This window comes from Pocillopora verrucosa, chromosome 14, assembly GCF_036669915.1.
Source record: "Pocillopora verrucosa isolate sample1 chromosome 14, ASM3666991v2, whole genome shotgun sequence".
Classification (NCBI taxonomy): domain Eukaryota; kingdom Metazoa; phylum Cnidaria; class Anthozoa; order Scleractinia; family Pocilloporidae; genus Pocillopora; species Pocillopora verrucosa.
In genome coordinates, this window is record NC_089325.1 from 7,309,806 (window position 1) to 7,335,588 (window position 25,783).

The 25,783-nt window shown below is 37.8% G+C and overlaps 1 protein-coding gene across 2 annotated transcripts; it reads left to right on the top strand.

Moving 5' to 3' along the window:
- The first annotated feature begins 1,552 nt into the window (after window positions 1–1,552).
- LOC131794885 (uncharacterized) lies at window positions 1,553–24,606 on the top strand. Of its 2 annotated transcripts, XM_066161690.1 has the most exons (27): window positions 1,553–1,772; window positions 2,040–2,159; window positions 5,363–5,492; window positions 6,657–6,740; window positions 6,860–6,934; window positions 7,076–7,171; window positions 7,354–7,437; window positions 8,071–8,166; window positions 8,347–8,430; window positions 8,622–8,747; window positions 8,932–9,027; window positions 9,207–9,290; window positions 9,481–9,576; window positions 10,061–10,129; window positions 11,212–11,298; window positions 12,141–12,221; window positions 12,457–12,516; window positions 14,811–14,879; window positions 15,442–15,525; window positions 16,034–16,156; window positions 17,568–17,690; window positions 19,422–19,553; window positions 20,066–20,127; window positions 21,694–21,721; window positions 22,223–22,305; window positions 22,879–23,161; window positions 23,549–24,606. In XM_066161690.1, exons 3-27 carry the CDS (start codon window positions 5,456–5,458, stop codon window positions 23,857–23,859), a joined length of 2,553 nt encoding a protein of 850 aa, XP_066017787.1. In that variant the 5' UTR covers window positions 1,553–1,772; window positions 2,040–2,159; window positions 5,363–5,455; the 3' UTR covers window positions 23,860–24,606. The 2 variants fall into 2 exon arrangements, with proteins under 2 accessions (XP_066017787.1, XP_066017788.1); XM_066161691.1 differs by lacking the exon at window positions 12,141–12,221.
- Window positions 24,607–25,783: the final 1,177 nt, after the last annotated feature.

Genomic DNA, 25,783 nt, shown 5'->3' on the forward strand with positions numbered 1-25,783 from the left:
GTCGATCTGCTAAAAAGGTTTTCAGAACTGTGGTCAATGATATCAACAGGGTTTACGGAAATTTACAAACCACGAAACCCATGTTTAATGTTTGTCTTAAATGCTTCGGGCTGAGGTTAGCTAGGGTTTGATGTGCCTTATCCGTCAAATACAAAAACACCCAACCAACTGCTTTTTATGTGGTCACAGATTGGAAATGAAACAGAATGTCTTCCCGAGATGACTTACAGGGTTAGATCTGTGCATGTTGGACAAATTTGGTTGGCCATATTTTTGCCTCAACCGGCAGAAAGTGAAAGTTTCAATTGAGCCATTCTGTTAAATAACTTATCGAGCTCATATGGGTTCGAAATCCTACTGAAGTAAAGTAGTTTAAATTTTCTCAGTTTACTTGCATGTCTGTCTGTGAAAAATACAACAACCGATTCTAATTTTAACAATGGGTATTCCTTGGTGTGACGAAACCTGTCTGTGAAAATATGTCTACTATCAGTCCTTAAATTCTAGACGGGAGAATTTAATATCCTATATGATCTTGTGGAGACGTTAATCCGCGAAGTAAGAAATGTTTCTGACTTACCCAGGTGATAACAAATCATTTGTGGGATCGCTGCAATCCCTTACTGTCAAACGTAGGGGTCGTTTCGCCCTAGACTGGACTCGGTTTCGCTAACGACCAGTTTGCAACGTCTCAAGTCCCTCCGCTAACGGCCAAATGGGTCATTGTTAAAGTCATAAAAATTCCCATCTCGATTCGCCTCGATTGATGATTTGAATGAGCAATTAAAGCACTAGAAAGACGCTTAACCTACGTGAAGTATAATTATTCCGTCACCTGTAAGGACGTGAACAAAGCTAGCTGCTGATCCCTGATTGCTAGGAAAAATTTTAGTCATGCACCAGCTATTTTTTGATCGAGAGAGCTTGCTCGACCTCGGTTTACCTCCAAATTACCTCAAAGTTTGTGGCTGAGTGGGTTGTTGATTTTTTATTGTTGTTTGATTGACGAAGTTTATAGCTCATAAGAATATCCTTGAGACTTTTCCTTCCATATATTTGAATAATCTGACTGAAATCGCAGACCAGAACAGAGCTTTCTGTTGATCGTAGTTTAATTACTCGAAGGATTCTTACTTAACGAACCTTTGCCTACCATTACGTCACATAACGGAAAGTTGTAAAAATACACACCCGACTTCTCTGCGAATTCACCGTCCCCACGTCCATTTTCGGCCACTTTAACTCCTTACACCCTAACGTCACTATGTATATTCTCCATTCTGTTCTTTACACATTTCCTAACATGCCTATAAGGAGAATTTGTTTACTGATCAAAAGTTTCTTTTGTTGGTAATCATTTCCTTCATTCTCATGACCTTAATGTGTGATTCAGAGGTGATATTGTAGGGAGAAATTAGATGTTAGTCACTCTTAGGGTTTAAAGGGTTGATTATTAATTATTAATGATTACGGTGTACCAGTGAACGATTTGATTTTTGACTTTGATTTTATTTTGATCATTAACATGATAAACACGCTTTGTACATGGCACTAACAAAGAGGGAACTCGAGGTCCAGAATTTTTTTCCCCGTGACGAAAGTGAGGCAAGAGATGCTGCGAGAGATGTCCGCATGGACAGGTTGGCAAGATGTTGCTGTAGATCTAGAAACCTCGAAAAAGCCAATATCATTTGCCTTTTGACACGTGATCAAAGTAGCCTAAACGGGAAGTTCACGTTGCGGTTTGATCGGGAAGAGCTCAGCTTTGGAGAGTACGTACTCCTTTAATTTTTTGGTTGTTATCCACACTGTTATTTCGCGATTTCTACTTGTAATATCGCTATAGCTTTAACTTTAACTATATCTTGGGTGTGCTTGTTTGTGTAAACAAATGACTTAATGACTAAATCACGAATGCACACAAACCGCTAAATACAGCAAACAGACCGTTGGTTCTTTGCGATCGACTTTGACAGCCGAAAGCCCTCGGAATAATGTATTATAATCGTTCTATCGCTAATACAAATTGTGGCTCGTAGGCCTGGTTACCATCAAGAAAAGAAACTAAGTAATCCGATGTCATAGTGAAGAGATGGCTCACATATTTACGTTACAATAACCTAGTTCCGGGTGGAGATGGAAAGTGCCAAAAGCTATTGGTGAGTGCCTTACTGTATTGCATTTTTAGATGATACTAGTTAACGGAGCTCTGCTAATGATTTGATGTCTCAACAACTGCTTATCGTACGAAGATATTCAACAAATTCTCAGCGTGCTTCGTATGATTTGTTCATAAATCACGCGTTAAACGTGCTCGCTTTAAAATAAATTAAGGATACCAGTCCACGAGAAATGTTATATGCATTTCAAAGGATATTTGACTAAAATTGATGGCCAGAGCCTCTCAATAGCTCAAAAACAATTCAAAATCACCTTTCTCAGTTCTTGAAGAATTTAGTCCTAAGGATTTGACTGGCTGATAAAAAACGACTACGTCGTACATGATGGCCGACGCCGAGCATACGATTACGATAACTAACAATTTAAGTAAATTTAGCGAGGATCATGCATTAAATACATTGTTAACGTCGGTTAGGTTTTATAAATTCATGGTACTCGGCTGAAATCCAACTCACTTAGCCGGAGTCATGCATAATTTAAGATATGCAAAGGATATATGGCAACCTTTTGCAGTTGATAACTTTAAGATAAGAATGCGTGATTCAGCAATTTTTCGCATTATTATTAACTTGTCTTTGTCTGGTTCTTTTGTGAGCATGAGTACTGATCTGTGACAGAGATAAAAGGTATTCAAGAGTTAATTGTTGATGATCATGATTTAAGATCGATTGAAGGTCTGTCTGAATAATTTAATATTTAAAAATACTTTCGTGGGAACCTGCATGTCGATGGTCTTCAAAACAAGAGAAATTGTCTACTTGTTCTTCTCCAGAACATTTGTAAAGTATTTCTTGCATGGTAAATATAGGGATCACTGAAATTAATTCAAAGTTTTCAAGGATTAATAATTTATTTGAACACTTATGGTTAGTTTGCTTTTCAGCCGGACGATCGAGTACAAAGCACGGTAAATTGTAAATTGGAAGACCGACTCCTGATTTTCTCGTAGCATAAGGCAAATCTAGTTCCAAGTAATTGTCATAATCACTTTACTATTGTTGACAGGGGTTGCGTAAAAACTGTACATGGAGTTGTCAGGAATTATTATATATCGCGGTGCCGGGTTCTGACAAACTCCCGATTAAGCCTGACGCAGTCTAGGTATGGAATAATCAGGGATTTGTTGAATTAAGAGATCACTAGCCTTACACGATATTGTCATCGAGTTAAAGATCAAAACTACGGACGCCGTGAGTAAGTTGCCAGTAATCGGATCCTTGTGTTTGCGCAAAGATTTCTGGGATCGCCACGGGGCAAACATTGCAAGTTGCGAGAAGGAAATGAATGACGAAAAGTTGTTTCAACGTCCAAAAAATCGATTTTGGAGAGAGATTAACGCTTTTTCGCCGCAGTTTTATCATATATGGATGGAGATAATGTTGATACGAGGGAAGCGTAAGTCTTTGTTACAATTACCGCGATATATCTTATAAAATATACCGATAAACTTCTGTCCTTGCTTAAGGTTTATTGTGAAATTGTCATCACGTACTGGTCTCGACGAAATACAAAATTAGCCATAAATCGCTAAGTATAGCTCATTTAAGTTTTTTCAGTTGTATGTTCTACTTGTTTTCATACTTGATATCGTATTAAATAAACAACTTGAAAAACGTAAGGAAACCCCTTAGTCAAGTGCTGGGTCTTTTTTTGAGAAAAATCCAAAGGTGTTTGCTCTGCCATTTTTCTCCTCGACGTCCTTGGAGGAGAAAAGCAAGATCACGGAAATTCCGGCAGAAACTGTGGACGTATATTCAGTTGTGCATGGATCCTCCATTTGCATCTACTCATCGTTGCAGAAGAAAGGATTAGTTTTAAGCTGATTATCAACGCTGGTTCGTTCTCACTGATCAAAACATAGAGGGAATGTAAGTCAGTAATCCCTTTAGCGCATTCCTCAATGCTCAAGCACACCAGTTCAATCTCCTGTTGCCTTAAGGTGGCTGTTGTAGCGCTCTTTTGTATCACCAAGCCAAGAAAAAAACTATTAGAAGTAGACTTAGCTCACGTAAAAAAAAGTGGAAAGGCTTGATTGAGTTATTTCCTAGCGATTTATAATAAATATTTCTAAAATTCAAGACCATTAAGCGAAGTTAATTTCGCAATAAAAATCGCGCATGGAAAAATGTTAGTCGTAGATTTTAATATATATTTCATGGTAGTTAAGACAAAAACTTATACTTCCGTTGTATCAACATTACCCAAATCCATATCTAATAAGACAGCGGTAAAAAAGTGATAATCTCTCTCCAAAACCGTTTTATTCCGGCGTTGAAGCAACCTCTCGCTGTACATATCTTACTGGCGAATTGCAATGTTTGCCCCGTAGGAATCCCAGAAATCTTTGCGAGAGCACAAGGACTCGATTACTAGCGACTCATTCATTCAAATGAGCTGCTAGCCTACGTGTACCCGTACCCTCCTCCACTAGGGAAGGATCCCTTCCTTTCGTTTCTCCTTTGAGGTAAGGGCGTGGCTTTACGTAGGCTAAATAAATGCCTGTATTCTTAGTCCTTTTTTTTTTCGTTTTAAGCGTGTCCATTTGCATTTGGGGCTTAAGATATTTGGGCTTTATGAGATTATTTAAATATCGCAGTCAGTCTAGTCTGATACATTGTCAAGAAATATAGGTAAAAACATGATTTCGAGTGCAATTTGGTGTTAATGAGTACGAGTACATTACAAAACTAGAATTTTCCTGACAAAATCAACGAACTAATTATGTCGTGACAAATTTTTGTTTCGTCTGTTCCATCCGCATTAAAGATTTCAAAGCCGTCAAATTTCGTCATCGCCTGATCTGTACATAAGACCGGCCAGGATAGTTGGCAAAGGTTCCACCTCCAATTTCCAGGATTTACCCCAATTCGTTTTAAAATTTTATAATCCCTGAGTTTTGCAGCAAAAGACAATTTTGCCGCCTTTCTACGAACCTGATTTCAGTTCAATCACACGCTTGTCGTAGCCTATACGACAAATGGTTGACAAATTCATCACGATTTTGCCAAATTTTTACCCGAGACAAATTTTGTCGGCGGGGCGTCTGAAGATTTGTTCGCTCGGCCAAACTTTGTCAAGTCGCGACAAATCATCGGCACTTGTAAAATGTTGGCGATGATAGAAAATTTTTATAAACAAACAACTTTTAACCTCATTAATAACTATAGTATCTGCATTTTAGGAATAAAACCCATGTACTCATCGCCTGAAGATCGGTGAGCACGAAGGATATGCTCATTCGCAGTGGTAAACTATAAACAAAGGCCATAAAGAGATGCAGAGTGGCAGCGGAGTATATCTGGGCGATGAAGGTAACTGCTACGGTGACCAATTGAAATTCCAGTCAAATGTCTTAGAATCAAGTTGCCACCATTTGAAAAGGAGCAACTCATGGAGGGAAATTAACTCAGGGTTTAAAGACTTTTCTATCTGTATCATTCAAACTGTCCAAATACTGAAAGATCATTAACTTCACTATTCGTATTACCCGATAGCTTGATCTTATGATTAAACCCAAATTCCTATAATGGCTCCTTCAAATAACTTTGCGAGGAAATGTATTTATAGCATTTTTTTAGCTTTTCATGAAAGGTTTGTTTGATGGCTGGTTTGTGGTCCCGGTTGTTTCGCGGTCCATTTTCACTTTTTCGGTCAGTGTTTTGTCAAGGAGTTAATCGTAACCATTACAATTTCCTCAAATGTGATTGGTGCATCAGCTGCTTTATATATCACTAATCACTCTGTACAGTTGTAATCGGACAGTTGGCTGTAATCGGACGCCCTCGCTTCGCGGTCGTCCGATTTTGTTAATCATTAATATGATTAGAGACCGAATTGGACTATTACCATTATTAATTGTTCGGTTGCTCAAGTTACTTGGTTTACTGATTTGTTGGTTGATGGGATACTTGGTCATTTGGCTGGCTGTTTGGTTGGTTGTTTGGGTGCCTTGGTTGGTTGCCTTGGTTGGTTGTTTGGTTGGTTGTTAGCTGCTAAATTGTTTGACTTGACGGTCGACCGGTTGTTTGGTTGATTGGCTGGTTTATTGCCTTGGAAATAATATGGTAAATAACCATGAAAATATTATATATATATATATATATATATATATATATATATATATATATATATATATATGTATGTATGCACAGAGAGACTATACTTTCATCCCTACAAGCCTGTTTCGTGATTGTTCACTCATCTGGGGATTTTAAAATCACGAAACAGGCTTGTAGGGATGAAAGTATTGTCTCTCTGTTTTTTCCCCTATCGCAACACATATTGCGCTCTACTCCCAGCTATTGTACTTCCCTTTTGAAAAAAATCCCTCTAATCTATTCTGTCAGCACTTTTTCAATGGCATAAAGAAAAGGTGTACATATCTCCTATAATTTCAAATTGCAACGTTGTTGAAAACGGGTGTGTAAATAAATGTAAGTTTATGTTTCATTTTGTTAAATGTTTCTCCAACTAAGGTTCTGCAGAGAGGAATGATGTTCTTCTTAAGAGAGCAGAAGAGGTTTCTGTGGGATCCACTCAAATGCTTGGACAATTTCAAGGTAAGGGCTGACTGATACACATTGAAGGCATCGATGGCCTGGATTTAGTTTAAAAAATAAAACATTAGCGGGCTCTCTTTGAATTTCTTTTCACGGAAACTTCTTTACAAAAATTATAGAGTCTTTTGGTGAGAGGCTAGACACCTATACACAACGCATGGAGAAGCTCTCAGAGGAGATAGTTGGGCTGATAGGTAAGGGAAAATCAAAATATGCAGCTTTTGCCGAGATGGAGCCTATTGAAAAACTTAGGAGTGGTATGCAAGACTTTGATTTTTTTTATCCTAACTCCCATTCAAGCCCAATCTTATGGATGCATTTGTTTTTCAATCAAGTAATGAAGGAGAGGGAAAAAGATTTAATGACGAACAAGCTGCACACCTTCAGAGAAGCCCGTAAAGAGATGTCAGTGACAATGAATGGAATTAGAGGTATGAAGACATTATAACGCTCAGCGTTTTTGTGGCTGTTTCCTTTGATTTGCAACATTCATTATAATTTTCTGCCCTAAGAAACTCGCGGTAGTGATACTAAGCTAAGATTTCAATGAATTGTAATAACTTAATCAAGCCTAGTTCTTTAAAACTAATTAATCGTTTTGTTTTAACTCAAGCATCAACAAAGAGCGAGAAAGAGTCAGTGAACACCTCCCTAGAAGCCTTAAAACAGCTCTCAGAGAGGATGAATGAACTTGTAGGTAAGAAAGCAGTAAATATCTCAGCTTTTGTGAGCGTTTCCTATGATTTCAGGTGACTATTGGACGATGTTCTGTACCTTCTGAACTTGCACCTCCCTTTTAAGCGCGTCTTTTGACTGATTTACGATTTGGCAGTTTCAGAAGCGTTATCAGCAAACGCTAAAGGGCTCGTGAAAATGGTTTGAAAAATATGGATTTATGGTTATTTGAAAACTTACCCTTCCCTCGTATCAATAATACCTAAAACCGTTAAGGATAAAACAGCGGCGAAAAAGCGATCATTTATCTCCAAAATCGTTTCTTTGGACGTCGAAACAACCTTTCCCCACACAATTCCTTCTAGAAACTTGCACCTCCTTTTTTAAGCGCGTCTTTTGACTGATTTACGACGTTAAACCAACAATTGTCTACCTACAAAAACCGGTCATTGCATATTGTCATCATTCCCAGTCAAGACACCTTCATTATAGCTAATAAAATGTTGCTCTTTCAACTTAAGCATCAAAAGATAGGGAAAAAGAGTCAAAAAAAGAACTCGGTAATCGTATACAATTGAGTCTTTGATGTATTTGAATAACTCTTATTTTAGCAAATTTCTTAACAACAAATCCATCATTCCCTTTTGAACTTCAGTGTCCGCGGAGATGGAAAAAGAGTTACTGACGAAAGAGCTGAAATCATCCAGAGAAGCTGTAAAACAGCTTTCACAAGAATTAAATGAAGTGAGAGGTAGGACCGAGACATAGAAACTTGCACCTTTTTTTTTAAGCGCTGTCTTTTGACTGATTTACGATGTTAAACCAACAATTATCTGCTCACAAAAACCGGTAATTGCATACATTTATTGTCATCCTTCCCAGTCAAGACACCTTCAATACAGCTAATAAAATGTTGTTCTTTCAACTTAAGCATCAACGGATAGGGAAAAAGAGTCACTGAACACCTTTAAAGAAGCCTTAAAACGGCTTTCAGAGATGATGAATGAACTTAGAGGTGAGAAGGAAGTGCGGAAACGCTCAGCTTTTTGTGAGCGTTTCCTTTAATTTCAGTCAACTATTGGATATAAGATATTCTGCCCACAAGAACTTGGTAATCGTATACAATTGAGTCCTTGATGTATTTGAATAACTCTTAATTTAGCCAATTTCTTGAAAACAGATCAATCGTTTCCTTTTGAACTTTAGTGTCCGCAGGGACTGAGAAAGAGTTACTGATGAAAGAGCTGAAAGCATCTAGAGATAGGGAAAAAGAGTTATTGAACTCCAAAGAAGCCTTTAAACAGCTGTCAGAGATGATGAACGATCTTAAAGGTGAGAAGGAAGTGAAACGCTCAGCTTTTTGTGAGCGTTTCCTTTGATTTCAGATAACTACTGGAAGATATTCAGCCCTCAAGAACTCGGTAATCGTATACAATTGAGTCTTTGATGTATTCGGATGACTCTCATTTTAGCCAATTTCTTGACAAGAAATCAATAGTTTTCTTTTGAACTTAAGTATCCACAAAGGCAGAAAAAGAGTTTCTGACGAAAGAGCTGAAATCATCCGGAGAAGAAGTAAAACAGCTTTCACAGGAAATGAATGAAGTGAGAGGTAGGACCAAGACATAGAAACTTGCACCTCCTTTTTTAAGCGTGTCTTTTGACTGATTTACGATATTAAACCAACAATTATCTGCTCACAAAAACCGGTAATTGCATACATTTATTGTCATCATTCCCAGTCAAGACACCTTCATTAAAGCTAATAAAATGTTGCTCTTTCAACTGAAGCATCAACGGATAGGGAAAAAGAGTCACTGAACACCTCTAAAGAAGCCCTAAAACAGCTTTCAGAGATGATGAATGAACTTAGAGGTGAGAAGGAAGTGAAACGCTCAGCTTTTTGTGAGCATTTCCTTGGATTTCAGATAACTATTGGATATTCTGCCCACAAGAACTTGAACTCGGTAATCGTATACAATTGAGTCTTTGATGTATTTGAATAACCCTTTTTTAGCAAATTTCTTGACAACGAATCAATCATTTCCTTTTGATTTCCTTTTAGTGTCCGCAGAGAAGGAAAAAGAGTTACTGACGAAAAAGCTGAAATCATCTAGAGAAGCCGTGAAACAGCTTTCACAGGAGAATAATGAACTGAGAGGTAGGACCGAGGCATAGAAACTTGTACCTCCTTTTTAATCGTGTCTTTTGACTAATTTACGATTTAACAGTTTCAGAAGCATTATCAGCAAACACCAAGGGGCTCGTGAAAATGGTTTGATAAATATGGATTTATAGATATTCAAAAACTCACGCTTCCCTCGTATAAACAATACCTAAAACCGTTAAGGATAAAACAGCGGCGAAAAAGCGACTATTTATCTCCAAAATCTTTTCTTTGCACGTCGAAACAACCTTTCCCCACTTGCAATGCTTGCCCCGTGGCCATCCCAGAGATCTTTGCGCAAACGCAAGGATCCGATTTTTGGCAACTTATTCATTGCCGTCGCTTTTAATCATTGACAATGGTTGGCTTGGTAATTAACGAAAGCCAAAAGATTTCTTGTCTCTGTAACACAACCATTATTCAGGAAATCTAGAAATCTACAAAAAAATGTGATTTTGTCTCTGTTCCTTTCTTTTAGCGGCAGCGCCATCAGATGAATATGATGAAACAGATTCTTCAAGCCCGACGCTTTTTAAAAAATTTAAAGGTAACATTTTTAGAAGCAACCTCGTCAAAAAGTGTGTGAAATGTTATGTGAATAATAGGGTGGCAATTCTCACGGTGCATTCACGTAGTTTTATCAGTCATTTAACTTAAAAAGTTCGTACACATGTGAGATTTGCCACATGAAGAAGGCATGTGAAAACATATGAAAAGCATGTGAATAATGTTAGCGATCCTTTTCACTTTCTATTCTCGTAAATGCGTGACAAACCTCAATTGAAAAACCAGCGGTGGAGTTACATTTTCACATGATTTTCAAATATTCATCAAACAAATTTCACATAATAATTTTGCATGGATGTCTCATGTGGAAAGAATGCACAAAGGTCTTATTTCAAACGAATTATTTTGCCGGTATTGTTGTTTGCTAGTGCTCTGTTAATCATTGCTCTCTTAACCAAATTCAGTTACAAATGTTTTTCGTGCAGCCTATACATTCCTGAGAGAAAGGAAAAAGTCGATTACATTCTGATTAGCTTTCTTGGAAGCTAATTAAGCTGTCGCGATTTGAGAGTAAATGGTCAGTTAAGAAAACTATTGCTGTCATAACAAACAACGTAATGTCTAATAAAAAGACGTGATTTTGATGATACTTATTGGTGTAGCTAGAACCAATCCGATCAAATTGAGAAACGACCTAACCAACTTCACAACTTTCGCGGTAGAATAACGAAACGTCATGTTTTAATCTTGGTACTTTTTATAATGAAAAGTTTTCCACACTCCTGCAGAAAAATCACGTAGATATTATGGGTATCTGCAAATCTGTTGCAAGTTTGTCTTACATACACGTCGTTCGCAGGGCTGGGTGTAATCCGTTTCGCTAGCTCTTGCACTCGTTTTTTTTTTTTACATGCTTACAATACAAAAAGTTTTGATTTGAATTGAAATTTCACAGACAATGGTAATTTTGACAAGCTTATCTCAGGCTATCTCAGCTATCTCGACCACCGCCTTTCCCCCGCCTGCTCTTTTAGTTGTCTCCATTGAACAAAATCTGAACATGGTTAGACAAAGCTGAGACAGAAAAAGGGAAAATGACAACGATTTTTTCTTCTATTGTAGGCTTCTTTGTCTCATCAAAGTCATCCACAGCGGGAAGGCGTTCACATCAAAAAACTCAATTGAAAGAGCTTGAAGTAACTTCAGAAGGTATTTGTTTTGTCATTTCGGAATCATGGAGAGCTCCTTAAGTTTTATTCTTCTTTCAGTTTCCTTTCAACCCAGGGGTGGATGTATATTTGACTTTGTCTATACATTGTTTCAAGAAGCATTCATTTTGTTAATGATTCAAAGATTCACTAGTAATGCAATGACGTGGTTTGCTGTCTGTGGCTAAATCCTGCTGTAATCGGAGTCATCTTTTGGTGGAACCTGTTAAAACACTACATTTTGCATAAATAGGGTGTTGCAAAACGATGTTCCAAGGGTTGTGAATTTGAACTTTCCACGCCCCGGTAGGGATCAAATTCTCTTACTGTACCATTTTCTTTTGGTTTGAGTCTACTTTCTACTTCCCAAAGACCAACCATCGTGTATCAATGCGGGTTAAGCAAACACACAGGATTGCGCAAATGAGCGAGGAGAGTGCGTTTACCTAGTTGTACCTCATCCTTAAACCTCTTCTCGCTTTCTACTTGTGAAAACATATCCCTCGAGATGCTTTCTTGCTAAGCTAATAAATTAAGCTTATTCAACTTAAGCTTCGACGGAGAGGAAAAAAAGAGTCCCTTAAGAAAGAACTGGAAAACTCCGGAAAGGCAGGGAAACGACTTTCAGAGGAGCTGGATGATTCAAGAGGTTAAGGACGCAATGAAACGTTCATTTTTTGGACTAAGCATTTCTTTTGATTTATGATCGAAATTGAGCCAAATTGAACGAATATCTGTCCATAAAGATTGGTAATGGTACACAAGCATTAAATTTACTGTGACATAGTTCCCAATCAAGACACCTTCATTATAGCTAAGAAATCGTTGCTTTTCCAACTCAAGCATCCAGGGACAGAGAAAAAGAGTTACCTAAAAATGAGCTGCAAGCCCCCAGAGAGGGGCAGAATAAGAGTGAGCGTAAAGGTAAGGAGCTGTTGAAAAGGTATACCCTCTTGTGCGAGACTATCACTCTTTACAACAAACCCGACATTCGTAAGTCCACTGACTGATGATCGACCGAAAAAGCCAACCACGACAGTTCTAGGTCACTTTTAAATCACGTCAGTAGCTTTTTACTTAATACTTCGCCGTAACTCTCAATCGTAGTTATCTTTGTCGAGTTATTGATTTTTTGGTTTGACTTCTGCTCTATATAAAGCTTCAGGCAAGAGACTAAAAGAGGAACAAGGGAGTGTCAAAGAAATGGAAAAACATAGGGGTAAGGTTTAACTAGCAATGGATTGTATCGGCGCGATAACGTTTGTCGGCAACCTTACCTTAAGATTCACAACAATGGCGCGGCAAAGTAGAATATAATGGGCAGAGTTTGCAGAGAGAAGGCTCATCGCTAGAAAAGGACTTGAACATGAGGTGCCTAGGGATTTTTGAATATACATCCGAATCATCAGATTGGGCCCCCAATCATAATTTCGTTCAAAAAACTAAAGTAAAAAGAAGAACCTTTTGAGCACTTGTTACTTTAATATTTTACAAGCTCCTTTTATTTTCCTCAATAAGCTCACTTTTGCTAAAATGAGTTTTTTCGGTTTTGATATCACGACAAAGGAAACTTGTTCTTGTAAGGCATCTATTCACCCCCTACTTCTTTAAATAACAAATATAGTAGGAAAATATTGGATCGTGCTCTTTTGTCATCTGAAACGGAACACTAAAATGCCACGCTATGATTAATTTGAAGCCAAATTTTTTAGTTGTGTGAGAGATTAGGAGCACTATTCTTTAAGAACAAGCACCAAGTCGTTAAGGTGGTAATTCGGGAGTGCCCGAAGGTTCATCCTTCCTGTGGCATAAGTATAAGTATAAGTATTCAGGATATTTATCACTGGGTTTCCAAGATGTTGGTAGAACAAGTCCGCAGAGAAAAGTTTGTAAACCACAAGGCGAAGTCAAGTATTTTCAAACTTTTTGAGTGTTCTCCCAACATTTCAAGTGGTTTATTAGCCGGTAGAAAGTGTGGTTTATTGCTTCTCTGACACAAGTAATTTTGTCAGAGATAATGATAAATTTAACCTTATTTTGTGATCAAGCCGCCGATTCTCATCAAACCGGTCAGAAAAGTGCGATAAACCAATCAAAGCGCCGGAAACTGAATGAACTGCCGACCAGAAAAGAGAAGGTCTGATTGATTGATCGTTGAATGAAAGCAATGACACGGAGAAACTGAGCAGAAATTGTTATGAAAATCAACGAGAAAGAGCGATACGTAAGATGAAGACGCAAACTATACCGTGCTACTGAAGAATAATTCAATTTGGACGCAGAAAACGCGATTTTGTGGTAAGGACTGGCCTACAGTTTTACTGAATGAAAAGGAGGGAAAGCTCGACAAAAATATGTACTTAGCTTTTTAGAAAACTGACTCTTTCTATGTCAAACGTGGACTGTCGTCGTCGTGTGAAGAGTCAAATATGAGTTTTATTTGTTTATAAGTTTGTTGTTGTTGCACTGGCTTTAAACCAACTTTTACCGGAGTTTTTTGTAGTATGAACACCCAGATAAAAGGGTGCAGTTTGTTTGTTCATGGACTCTGGTCTCTTTTCAGAATAGATCTTGAAAAAAACAACAGGATCTCGTTCGCGCGGTAAATTTGGAGTCGCGAAAGCTTTACGTTTGATCGGTTGGACATTACGTGGATCAGCTCCACTTCTAGTTTTAATTTGTCTTTCAGAAAAATGTAAATGGTCAGCTCCATCTGCATCTTTCATGAGATGAACGTCTCCCCAGCACATTTGCTGATGCTCTCCACATCTTCGTAGACCAAAAAGCAGTGAGTCGAAGAGCCAGAGTGTATTTGTCAATGTTTCTCCGTTTGAAATTCCCAGAAGGCTTTTTTCGCAGAGAATATTGATCCCATCGCTTAAGGTTTCTGTTCCTTTAGGTTTATTTTCTTTTCCCTCCTTTTTAAGCTGCTTGTTTATAGCTTCAAGACATTTTCTTGCGCGTTCAAAAGCAACGTTTGCGATGACACTGACGGGATAATTACATTCTTTCAAATGTCGATTTAACTTGAAAACAGACCTCTAAGACTTGGAAGTTCAAAGTCTGCCCTCTTTTCACTTCACACGAAGGATAAACTCGCAGATATATTCGGTTAATTCTCTGGCTTTGATGTCTTCAGGATTTCTTTGCTCGTCTTTTTTTTTTATCTCAGAAATTCGATGAGTAGCTTCACATCTCATGAATTTTTGCTTTGTTGCTCGATAAAGTAGTCGTCAATTTACTTTCCTAAATGCTCAAATCTCGTGGATCCTTGAGCCATTGTTAAAAGTACGAGTATTGTACCTTGGTACGAAACTTTTCTCGCTATGAAGGTTTGACGAGTCTCTCCTAATTGGACGAATCGCATCACGCACTAGTGAGAAAGCCATTTTGCTGCTGTGATTGGCTATTAGAATTTTTAAGCGGGTTTTCTTATGAAGAGAACTGTGAGTAATTCTCAGTATGTATATAATATCTAAGATTTATTCTATTTCTTCTAATATTTTGTTTTAGCTGTGTCGCCATCAAATGAATGTGATGAGCCAGGTGCATCAAGGCCAACGCTTTTCAGGAAGTTTAAAGGTATCATTTCAAGAGCTGAGCTAAACTGTCAAATGGCGTGGGAGAAAATTTGACTGTATTTTTTTTATTTCTAAGAGCTGTCGTAAATATTCCCATACAAACTCCTAAAATTTTGCTATGACCCTCATTTCGCAAGATGATCATCTCACAGGTGGAGCTTGAGCCGCCTGTACTCCCGCTAAACATCTTCAGGCACGATTTAGTCAACTGATTTGTAAGATTATTGTATTTATTTGTTTCTAACTCCCTTAAAACCTACTTTATATAGTTTTGTTTTCGGCTTTACTATCAACACATGATGTGGACAGGAAAGGTCGATTATAGGTTTTGAATTAACTGTATTTGAGTCCAACTTAACCAAGACATGATTTCTCTGACTCACAAAATCATTACTCCACTGTTTCGCAATTAGAACACTATGTGTGCGTCGAGAAGCCCCTCTGTCCAAACCAGCCATTTTTAACGTATACGGCGAAGGTTACCCATAGAAATCATATTTTATGTGGATATAGTGGTCACAAAAATAAGGAAATTACAAGTGCATTTTTCCATTGTTTCCTAGGCTTTTTTGGCTCATCAAAGTCAACACGACAGGGAAGGCGTTCACATAAAAAAACAACGAAAGAGCTTAAAATTAACACCGAAGGTAATTTTTTGTTATTTTGGCATAAAAGTTTTTCTCACATACAGGAAGTGAAGTCACCCATGTTAAACAGTATTAGGATGAGGCTAGAAATTATATTTATATTCTCTTGGATGAGACCAGTTTGTCTAGTCTAGTTTTGTTCAGTAAAATGCTCAAAATTGTCTGTGGACAGTACCTGTTTTATAGACTCGTTTCGTGAAAACTAATCCATTTGTTATCACAAGAGACTGCCCAAAACTATGAATCTCTATTTGCATAGAAGCATGTTCATAAAAGATATCTAGAAATTCCGAATCCACTGCGCAGGCGCGTATTTGGAAAATCCCATGCATCACCCCGTTCTCATTTTCAAATTCACAAACAAAAGCTCCAAACTTAAAACTAAATTTAGGCTGGGTCTATAAATTTGAAAGATAAATTCGATTTTCAAACTTTCATTAATTTTCTCAGGAAACTCATAGCGACGTGAAACAACCATGTCATTTCGAATTTTTATTTATAATCTCAGCTTCTTCAGGAATGCAGCTGTTAGCCGTGAATGAAGACCATCTTGAAGATGTTCAAGAGCACGAAGAGAGGACAGACAAACTGGAAATTTTAGGAAGTAAAGAAGTGGAAATGGACAGTACTGGTAAATTAAATTTAAAGGTTAAGAATGCTGTAGAAACCATTTATGATGTTCAACACCACCTTTGACTAAAATTATACATGAACGAATGACATTTACTGCACTTTCCAAATGGTCCGTGCACAGTTCGTCCACTCGATATTTTCATTAATTGTTCTACATTTCAAGTGACGACGAAAAAGCCTATCCACAACTTTAGTTTAAGTTTTCCAATCATAATTTTACTAACGTTTAACCTGATTCTGCCTAAAACTCATCGTTTAATTGAATTCTGAGTTGAACCACCTAGCATTGAGTTCCTTCGAACGCTAAATCGTTTTTGGTAGCGCAATGGCGGGCGCTTATTCGAAACAGGACGCTTATTAAGGGCATGGTGCTTATTTCTTTTATAAGAAACAGCAGAATGTGCGAAATAAGCCTATGCTGTTTATCTGAAAGGGATTAAGAAGACTGAAAACGGGCGTGTTGTCCGTGGATCCTTATTGACTAGAACGACTAGCATGCAAGTATTCGTCGCAAAATTTTGAGACGAAATCATTTATTTGAAGGAGCGGTGCACTTACGTGAACATTATAGTTGAGAGACTGAGACTATGGCCACTACTTTCCAAATAATTCTTTAAGTGAATAGTTAGAGGAAGATGAATCACGGTTGATCTCCATGTAAATGTACTCGAACAGTGCTATCGCAGATACAGAATAGGGGCGCTTTATTTAGAGAGGGGCGCTTATGGGGACGAATGCGCTTAATCGAATCATTACGGTAATTTTTCGTTCATCGTCTTTAAGCCCTATTTTTTGATACAACGACAACAAAAAAGAGGAGGATAAAGCGGCGCTTAACTTACGATTCAACAGACTGTTCTCTAGACAGAGCGAGTGATAACGACGGACAGAGGTAGTCATCATCATCTGATCAAATTACCAGACATACTAGGGGGCCGTAATGGGATGATAGCTTTCACAGCGAACAATTAAAATTTTGGCCATTTTACGGCCAACACGGAATTCCTTTCCATTACAACTAAAGAAAAGTTGTCGTGATTAACTTTATTTATGACTTATGGTTAATTATTGTCAATTTTTACGGCTAACGGTTAACCTCATTGATACCCTCATACAATAGCTCGTTGTAGGTCAGTATTCCCTCGGTTAAAGCCCTCACGGTATTCATGGGAAACACACTCAACAAAGTATTTAATGACCTAAGAGTCAATTGTGACTCCGTGCTAACGTAGCCTGGTGGAATTTGCGAAGCAAAAATCTACAGAGCATTCTGAATGAAAATAAGTACGAAAATGTATGAAGGCATAGCGAAATGCAGTTTTTTCGTACCCTTCTTTCCCATCATGCAATAAATTCCATTGAAATTGTTAGTGTCCAGGCCTTTTTTTAAGGTTTTGGCTTTGGATTAGCTTCTTCAGGAAGATGTAAAGCCGGTCTTTCCCTCGTTAAAAATACCAATTCTGGGAAGCGGTACCACAAGATGACGGACGGTCAGGAAGGTTTGGAGAGTGACGGAGGGAAACGAAGCAATGGTAAACGAAAAATGATTTCCTCATATTTTAGATACCTTTTTAGAGACTTATGGCGTTTATCTTGTAACATATACCCGTGAAACAATTCCAAAATATAAATAACGAAAACATAAATTATGATAATGAGAATGTTAATGGTAACTGATTGTGAATACATGAAATCATATGTGTGAACTGCGGATAAATACGCGAATATGAAAGCGATCTTCGTCGTGATAAACACTACCTGAGCAACGTGGAAAAGAATTTTGGGCGCACTGAATTTGGTGACGATATTGATTAGAATGAGAAAAATAAGATGTATGAAAATTGGAGCAAAAACCCTTAGGAATAACTCTGGAATGAAGGCAACGACCGATGAAATGGATGTGGCTACAAAACCTAGTTTTGGCGAAAAACTAGGCGCTAGCCCCTTTACCAGAGAGGAACTCACTCAATTTATAACCGCCGTCAATTCCTTTCATCCGGTTCTTAAATATACCTGGGAAATTTCCGACACTTTTTTGGCTTTTCTAGACATGAAAATTTTAATTGAAGGCAACGGTTTATGCACTAGTGTTTACTACAAACCTACAGATTCACGTAGTTACTTGTTGTATTCATCTTCGCATTCTTCACACGTAAAGAATTCCATACCTTTTTCACAGTTTCTCAGACTTCATCGTTTATGTACTGACGACTCTAATTTTTCCGAAATTTCAGAGGCAATGTGCCAGTTTTTCGGTAAACGTGGCTATCCTGTTTCTGTCGTTCAAGCGGGCTACCACCGTGCCCAACAAATTGATCGACAGGCAGCACTACAAACGACTGAGAATGAAAACACTGATCGCATTCCATTCACTCTCACATTTCACCCTAACACCTACGCAGTTAAATCTATCATTCTTAAAAAGTTTATATTTCTCCAAAACCCTTCAGAGACTGATTCTATCTCTTCACAACCTCCACTTATTTCATTCAAACGTGACAAAAACATAGGCATCATTTCAAACCATGACCAATGACCAACCTGGAACTTTCAAATCGATGTCTTCACTCACCTTGCAAAACTTGTCCTTTTATTCATAACGTAGAGAAAATGTCGAAACCTAAGAGATCCATTAAGATGATTGATCACTTTAGGTGCACCTCCGCCAAAGTCATTTACTGCATAACTTGCACTTTTGCAAAAAGTTATTCATTGGTGAGACAGGAAGACGACTAGGTGACCGATTCCGAGAACACCTTCGCGACGTAGAAAGAAACGACAAGGACGCATCCAAACCAGTCACAAGTGACTACATCGTGAGACAAACGAAAAAACTTAGCTTTTATTGTATTCACTACGACGAATAACCACAACCTTTTCTACGTAATTCATTCTTGTTTTCCCGTCCCCATAATCCCACCAATAGCGTAGCTCCATTTTCAACATCTAAACCCACACACAATCCACAATTCCTCCAATCGCTCTGACAAAGGGCTAGCGCTCGAAACGTCAGCCTTTAAACTCTTTATGGTGGCCAATTTACGTTTTCGACTCGGTTGATAATACTAAATTATCCTGCTATACTCTCCCACCAACGCAGTACCACAGTTTCTTTAGAAACTTACCCCCTTTATTCATAAGTAAGACTTCATTTTGACTAGTATTTGCATAAGGGACAGTCGCAAAACACTTTTGGAAAAATTCATTTCCAAAGAGGAGTACAAAACTTATGGCTAAACTTTTGCTTATTTAACTATCTTAAGGAATGGTTCCAACTAACAGTTCCGTGGATAACCATGTCAGCCAAAACCATTTTGACGTAGAAGCCACAATCAATCAAACGACAGACAGGCAGCAAAGTATTCGCAATGACGTAGCTCTGCAGCAAATGTTTGGTAATAAAATATTATATTGTAAAAGAATAAAAACTATGGTAAATTTTGTGCTCGGTAAAGAAATAGAGGAAGTTGTTTTTCGTCTTGTCACGAGCGTGGGACAAAAAAAAATTGTGAGTCCCCATAGGGAATCGAACCTCAGACCTTAGGATTCCTCACTCCGATGCTCTACCACAGAGCCACAGAGACTCGACCATGAGCGAAGTCTATTACGAAGCTCACGGTTGTATATATATAAGTACATCGTGATTTGAATACATTTTTTTCAAACAGGGTACAAGAGAATATTGAGCGCACCAACGACTTAATCAGATTTAGTTTCAATTACTTCCAAAAACATAAACTTGAACTAACTGACCAAATCTTAAGCCCTCGAATATTTTAGATTGTTCTTTAGTTGGCGTCAGTGTAGGATCTTCAAATAGGGATGTATTGTCTTCAATTCAGTTAAGATTCGGCAGAGGTCAGAGAGGAAAAATAGTAATAGTAAATATTCAACCTTATCTTGTCAGCGTATTTCATTACTCAAAGGGCATGTTGTGGAGGAGACTGTTGTAGTCATTTCTTTAAACAAGTGAGTGTAATAATGCATAACTTAGTCGGGCTAGGTATAAAGCTTTAGAAAGACGACATTCCCTCTAATCCTCTTCCATTTCCGTCTATTATCTTCATGTTTCTCTCTCGCAAACGTTAATAACTTAACACCTTCTGTTATTAATGGAATACACAGTTACGGCTACTAGTTATTGGATCCACGGGGCAAATATTGCAACTCACTAGAAGGAAACATCTGGCGAAAGGTTGTTCCGACGTCCGAAAAAACGATTTTAGAGAGAGATTATGGCTTTTTCGCTGCTCTATCATCAGAGATGGATATGGGTAATGCTGATACAAGGGAAGCGTGAGTTTTTGTCCGAAAAACCATGAAATATGTAGTAAAATCTACCGATTAACTTGTCTCAAGGAATAAAGTTCATTGTAAATTTGACATCGCGTAATGGTCTCGAAATTTAGAAATACTTACTATAAATCGCCAAGAAATGGCTCAAAAAAGTTTTTTGGACGTGTTTTAAGTCTAATTCTAACTTTTTTCGTGCTTGGTAATACAAAAGAGCGCTACAAGAGCTACCTCGAGGCAGCTGATGAGATTGAAATGGCGTGCTTGAGCATTAAATATTATTGTGGCACATTAAAGTGATAAAACACCTTCACTGCTTCTTTGCTGTGATCATTGAGAACGAATCAGCGCTGAAAATGGCTCAAAACAGAACCCTTTCTTCTGTGACGATGAGTGATACAAATTGGTCCCTTAAGGAGCGATGCACAACTGATGATATGTCCACTGTTTCTGTCAGAGTTTCCATGATCTTGCTTTTCCTGACAAGATACTCCAAGGAGTTCGAAAAGAAAAGTTACAGCTAAAAGACCTTTGGATTTTTCTCAAACAAACTATCACTTGGCCTAGGGATATCCTCATGTTTCTCATCGCTTATTTCATCCTTTCAGAGAGCAACAGCTCGGTTAAAATAATTTCCATCTCCGCTGACAATGACTTCTCTCCTTTGGGGAGGTATATTTTCTATCGTTGTAATTTGCTTATTAAATACGTTAACAAGCATGGAAACAGGCTATACATAAATAAATACAACTGAGAAGACTAAAAAGTAGTTATTTCCTGGCGATTTATGGCTAATTTTGTAATATTTCGAGACCATTACGCGTAGACGATTTCACAATAGACCTTACGCAAGGAGAGAAGTTTTTCGATATTTTTTATAACGTGTTTCGTGGTAATTGTAACAAAAACTTACACTTTCCTCGTATCAATTTTGTCTTTATCCATTAATAAAAAAGCTGTTTTTTGAACCTCTAAACAACCTTTCACCATATATTTCCTTCTCGCGAGTTGCAATGTTTGCCCCGTAGCGATCCTAGAAATTAGTGAGCAAACACAAGGATCCGATTACTGGCAACTCATTCAGTTATTGTCTTCCTTTATTGTTTCTTCTTATTATTTTTTTGAGTAAAGGACGACGCAAGGAAAACCATATTAAAAGACTATTTTGACATGTTTTCTTCACATGCATAGGAGTGCAACGACAATAATTCCACTTCTAAATTGAAATGTTCCTTCCCTTAGATATGCGGTGGTCCATCACGGTGCTCAGGTAAAAGAATGTAAACAAAAGTCAAAAGGACTATTACAAAGTCAGATTTATGACTGAGCGGTTGTCCTTTTGACTTTTCTATGGAATTGAACTGATCACGTCTTGATTTATATAACGTTGAGCAAGATCGATCGTCCACGCTGGTTACCTGAAATTTTAATTTGCCCTGATAACGACACATGCAATAATGCCCTACGTAAAGGGCTTTTTTGCACAGCCTCCCTCTTCACCGAGCGCTCAAAAACTGGCTACCATGAAGGTAATTGCAACTTTTCACCTCACCTTGTCCTCGTGTAAAAGCTAGAGCGATATCAGTCTGTTCTTTCAGAGTTATAATTGAAATATCCCTGGATATGCTTATAAAATGATTATTGATGAGAACAAAAGCCATATCTTGAATGGAACTTAACGATAAAAAGGGGAGTTTCTGATTGATAAAAATTGTGCTGTTTTAGAATAAAATACATACTCATTTTCTAACATTTTTCTTACATTTTGAAGGTCCAGGACAACTTCCACCAATGCGCTATGCTCAAAGTCTACCTTCACTACAACATACAATGGACAGTAGGGACCTAGTCAACGTAATATGACAAGCCTTCATAGACTTCTATACAAAAAATTTACAAAATTTTTAAACTTCATTTCACTGAAAGTTACTTCCAGTGTTTTCTCGCGTTCGTCCATGCCAGGGAAAAAGAGCATTTCTTTTCATTCAAGTGTACAGTTGGCGAGTCTCTTAATCACAAATTAATATAGACTAGTATTCCCCCTTGTATAAAAGAACAAAAAAAATTAAGAGGTTTGAGTAAGGAAGAACGCTGCCATATCAGTTATTCTCCAATCTCATTTATTGATAACTTCCCCCAGAAGTACTTTTGAAAAGCATCATGAGGAGGCGGAGCTTGTTTTATCTTTTCACCATAACTCTTCGGCAAAACTAGCCTTATTTAGGAGCCCATTATCAAAGAACTTGTGACGGTGAGACTCAATGTCTGATTCTGCCACAAAAGAACACTTAAATTCACATATTGGTCATGACGATTCTATTTCGGAAGTTTTTATAATGTGACGGACCAATTTTCCAATCAGTTAGAGTAGCAGTACTCAACAAATCAACAAATCAGTTACTAAAGCTATGACATTTACCCCTGCAGAGCGAAATAAAGATCGAACAGCAACCTAAATCTCAAAAACAACAGGAAGGTTCAAAAGTGGTTTTTGAGTTGAAGGTGCAGGAGCAGGATAGATATTCCTATCAATGGCTGAAAGATGGAGCCGAACTGGAGGGAAAGTGCGATGCCACCCTTATCCTTGATAATGTTGAGCTCCGTGAATTTGGCTGGTACAGTTGTCTAGTTTGCTCTCAAGAAAATTTTGGAATAAACTGCGAATCATCACGGGCATGGCTGGACGTTGTCCCTAGTCAGAATGGAACAAGTAAGAACTGCCAGAAGCGCGAGAAACCTTAATGCCTTAAATCCTTTATATGAAAATAGCCTGCACGTGCCCTGTACTAGCTATGGTAAACATCCCGAGGAAAAAAACTAATCGAACATGTTAACAAAACCAGTCTTTTTTGCGACAAAATCATTGCTTAAAGATTACATGCAAGTCTCCAGTCTTAAAACTCTCACACGCTATAAAACAATGAAATACGCATCTTTTTGAAAGACTGGGTCCAAATGTGCTCAAAGTAGCTCAACTAAAGATAACGACAAATGGTGCGCTGATTCGGACGCATGGAATTCATTCGTTTTTTCCTGTCGTTGTACGATACATTAAACAGCTTTGATTATTTGTTAAGTTATCTCTTTTACATCATAGAACTAAAAACGTTTTCAGAGGTAGACCTATCAACTTGTGATAGGATAGCTTCCTATCTGGAAAAAAAAGTCTCATATGGTCTTGGAGGTGACAGACAGGCGGCCGCTGTGTTTGGCATGACAGGGGACATGATTGGAGCACTTGGAGCATCCAAGTCCGCTGGACAAGAGGTCATTGAATTTGTGAAGGTGACTAAACCGGACATCACAGTTTACACAGTTTGTAAACAGTTAAAGGGCGACAAAATGAGGCGTTTTGATATCGCAAAGATCTTGGAGAACCATCTTACAATTACTGAAAGTGAAGTCTAGTTTAAAAGCTAAATCTAAAAAATATCTTAATTCTAAAAACAGTAAAGTCCTCCTCCAATATGTTCTTAATTTTTCAGTAGTTTCTTTGAGTGCACACTTAAAATTTTCCGATCAGTAGGACCTATTTTGTAGTGTATCAAGGAGCCTTTAGAAAATGCGCTTCAAGGACAATATAAAAAAATGCCTGTAATCACTCCAAAGGCCAATCTGAATATTTTCAAGGAGCTAATGAAAACTCAGGGGAAATGTCTGTCTCATGAACCGTCTTTAAGCTTGGGAAAACGCGCCCAGACCAACTCAAGTCTTGGTTGATTTAAGGGTTTTGAATTTAATTGTCTAACGCCAGGCATTAGTTATAACCAAATACACAGTAAAGGAGAGCAAAACCAAAACTATCCACCATAGAGGCGCTTTTGACGCTCAGTTCAAAACCCACCCCGGCTAGCAAGCGAGTACATGTATAAGTAAGTTAATGAATAAGTGAGTAAGTGATGAGTAAGTAAGCAAGCGGATAACTTTGAATTGTAGCATGTTGTGAAGCACCGATAGCGAATGTAAGGAAGTCTACCATAGGGTTATTGTCGGCGGTTAGAGTCGATCAGAGTTAGACGATAACACTAAAGATCAGTCAGACATTTAGTCATTAAGGGTGGCCAAAGAGAAGATATAAAATTTGACCTTTAAAGATTTTCTAACATGTTGTTGAGTTGGAGTAAAGAAATGAACACACAAGGAATAAAATTCATAGAAAATGTGTTTTACTCTCTTGATTCCTGCTTACACGTGGTTTGTTTCTTTACCAGTATTCAACTCTTTGAATGAGTTTCTAGCTCTTGTTTCAAATCTATTCTGATACATATATTAGCCATCAAGATAAGCTAAATTTAGACCTGACAACCTGTGACGGAAGGGTCTAAGCCAACAAAAAACCACAACGCACATAGTTTCGCCGTAAACCTTAGTTTTTACAGCACAATATACGTTATTTTGTTCACTGAAATATCGAAGAAACAACGAAGACACGACAACACCACTTGTCCTAATGCCCCAGTCGATAGACATAACAAGCCGTCAAGTGCAGCGAAAGCTTGGATGAACGAACACGTTGGTATGCATTGCTTTCTTTTCAGAATCTGTGAATGTTTGATTTCAATAAGAAAATAATCTAAAAAAATTATCTCAGTTAGTTTTACTCCCAAGTCGTAGACTTTGCTGAAGGGATTGGGACTTAGATGGACGTGGTATCAATTAAGACACCATTCATTATTTATGTAAGGGAGGGAGGGAGAGAAAAAAAAGGAGGGGGGGGGGGGACCAGGGCTATTTCAGACTGGCTAACGGGAGGCTAAACCTTAAGTAAAGAATTTTGGGGGTGGGGTCAGCAGTTTGACAGTTTGAGTTGCATTGAGTGGTCCATTGCCCAAGGTGGGTAACACAGTTAAATAATGGAGTGCAAAAAACCAATGCAAAATAGAAATGCTAAATTTTTCAATTTTGTGTTAATTCTTTGTTTTCTTTCGTTAAACGCCACTATTTTGAACAACTTAGTGATTTTTATTTCACAGAAATACTGCTTGTACTCTAACCTCGTCAATACTACCTCAAATTTAAGTAAATAAAGAATCCTGACCCATCTGTTTTAATATTTGGTTTAACTGAATTTTTTTGACAAAATGCTCGTAACATCAATAAACCAAGAAGTGATTAAACAAATTATAACAACAAAAAGTAGTCGTTTTACAGCTGTAGGAAAATCATTGGACAATTATTTTTTTGCATGGTTATTATATGTGTTCACCATGAAGTCATAAGTTGTAAAATCTAACACAAAGTCAATAAATATTTTCCTATATTCAACGACCTTAATTTTCAGTTGCTAATAACGTTAGGTATGTACATTATTATATATATATATATGCATAAC

What these genes read in the sequence shown, in the direction of transcription:
- LOC131794885 (XM_066161690.1), top strand. Translation starts at nt 5,456, where the DNA reads ATGCAGAGTGGCAGCGGAGTATATCTGGGCGATGAAG. An exon ending in AGTATATCTGGGCGATGAAG is followed by an intron (nt 5,493 to 6,656) that starts GTAACTGCTACG and finishes TCTCCAACTAAG; the next exon opens with GTTCTGCAGAGAGGAATGAT. An exon ending in GATGATGAATGAACTTAGAG is followed by an intron (nt 8,431 to 8,621) that starts GTGAGAAGGAAG and finishes TTTGAACTTTAG; the next exon opens with TGTCCGCAGGGACTGAGAAA.